At 40.2% G+C, this 2052-nt stretch overlaps 1 protein-coding gene across 1 annotated transcript; it reads left to right on the top strand.

The window, feature by feature from the left end:
• Positions 1–289: 289 nt before the first annotated feature.
• Positions 290–1219, top strand: LOC116481110 (olfactory receptor 2AP1). Its single transcript, XM_032173795.1, has one exon. It carries the CDS (start codon positions 290–292, stop codon positions 1217–1219), a length of 930 nt encoding a protein of 309 aa, XP_032029686.1.
• Positions 1220–2052: the final 833 nt, after the last annotated feature.

Raw genomic sequence — 2052 nt, 5'->3', positions numbered from 1 at the left:
TTTTGAATATCTTCTATGAGGCAGACACTTGCCTCATGTGAGCACTAGGGAGAGTACAATGTGGAAACATAATGACAAGAACTGTCCTCCATAGGGCAAATGGGACTGGGAAGGATCCAACATCATTGAAATGGGCCACTGGTCTGGATTATGTCATCAGAGGAGAAGTTCATCATCCATTTCATTTTTTTCTTGTCAGACTTCATCTGTTCATTTCAGAGCACCTCTTCCTTTCTCAACTTTGATTACTACTCTCTTTTTCACTTTGAGACTCAAAATTTTTTCAACAATGAAAAATAAAACCGTGTTAACCGAGTTTATCCTTCTGGGTCTAACAGATGTCCCTGAACTCCAGGTGGCAGTTTTCACCTTTCTTTTCCTTGCGTATTTACTCAGCATCCTTGGAAATCTGACTATCCTCGTCCTCACCTTGCTGGACTCCCACCTTCAGACTCCCATGTATTTCTTTCTCCGGAACTTCTCCTTCTTGGAAATTTCCTTCACAAACATCTTCATTCCAAGGGTCCTGATTAGCATCACAACAGGGAACAAGAATATCAGCTTTGCTGGCTGCTTCACTCAGTATTTCTTTGCCATATTCCTTGGGGCCACAGAGTTTTACCTTCTGGCTGTCATGTCCTATGACCGCTATGTGGCCATCTGCAAACCTCTGCACTATACTACCATCATGAGCAGCAGAATCTGCATCCAGCTGATTTTATGCTCTTGGCTGGGTGGGCTAATGGCTATTATACCACCAATCACCCTAATGAGTCAGCAGGACTTTTGTGCATCCAACAGACTGAATCATTACTTCTGTGACTATGAGCCTCTTCTGGAACTCTCATGTTCAGACACAAGCCTCATAGAGAAGGTTGTCGTTCTTGTGGCATCTGTGACCCTGGTGGTCACTCTGGTGCTAGTGATTCTCTCCTATGCATTCATTATCAAGACTATTCTGAAGCTCCCCTCTGCCCAGCAAAGGACAAAAGCCTTTTCCACATGTTCTTCCCACATGATTGTCATCTCCCTCTCTTATGGAAGCTGCATGTTTATGTACATTAATCCCTCTGCAAAAGAAGGGGATACATTCAACAAGGGAGTAGCTCTACTCATTACTTCAGTTGCTCCTTTGTTGAACCCCTTTATTTACACCCTAAGGAACCAACAGGTAAAACAAGCCTTCAAGGATATGGTCAAAAAGCTTGTGAATCTTTAAAGAATTTAAGGATTATCTGTGGGACTAGGTATGAAAAAAAAAGAGAGAGGAAAAAAATAATTTAAGAATTTAAGACTTCATTGATGACTCCCTACTATGTACTAAGCTCTCTGATAGTTACTAAGTACTCAATAAAAAGTTAAACTTCAGTTAAGTGGGAGAGACTTGGAAATAAATTGCAACCTGTTAAGTCTTAATAGTGAAATGAATATGGTTTTATTCTATTTAGTTACTCAATTGAATAACTCAACCTAAGTTAGAGAGAAAATAAATGTTTTCAGAGGGGGTAAAGAAAGAAATTTTGGTAGAATAAATATTATGAATAGGAGCACAAAATTTCAATCCAAGGAGACTGAGTAAATGTTACCACTATTAGTTTCAATCAAAACAAAACGGACTATAAATCATGCTGCTATAAAGACACATGCACATGTATGTTTATTGCGGCACTATTCACAATAGCAAAGACTTGGAACCAACTCAAATGTCCAATAACGATAGACTGGATTAAGAAAATGTGGCACATATACACCATGGAATACTATGCAGCCATAAAAAATGATGAGTTCATGTCCTTTGTAGGGACATGGATGAAACTGGAAATCATCATTCTCAGTAAACTATCGCAAGGACAAAAAACCAAACACCGCATGTTCTCACTCATAGGTGGGAATTGAACAATGAGAACTCATGGACACAGGAAGGGGAACATCACACTCCGGGGACTGTTCTGGGGTGGGGGTAGGGGGGAGGGACAGCATTAGGAGATATACCTAATGCTAAATGACGAGTTAATTGGTGCAGCAAACCAACATGGCACATGGATACATATG

Source organism: Hylobates moloch, unplaced genomic scaffold (genome assembly GCF_009828535.3).
Source record: "Hylobates moloch isolate HMO894 unplaced genomic scaffold, HMol_V3 SCAFFOLD_13, whole genome shotgun sequence".
In the NCBI taxonomy this organism is placed as follows: Eukaryota; Metazoa; Chordata; class Mammalia; order Primates; family Hylobatidae; genus Hylobates; species Hylobates moloch.
This window is presented reverse-complemented; position numbering and strand designations above follow the sequence as displayed.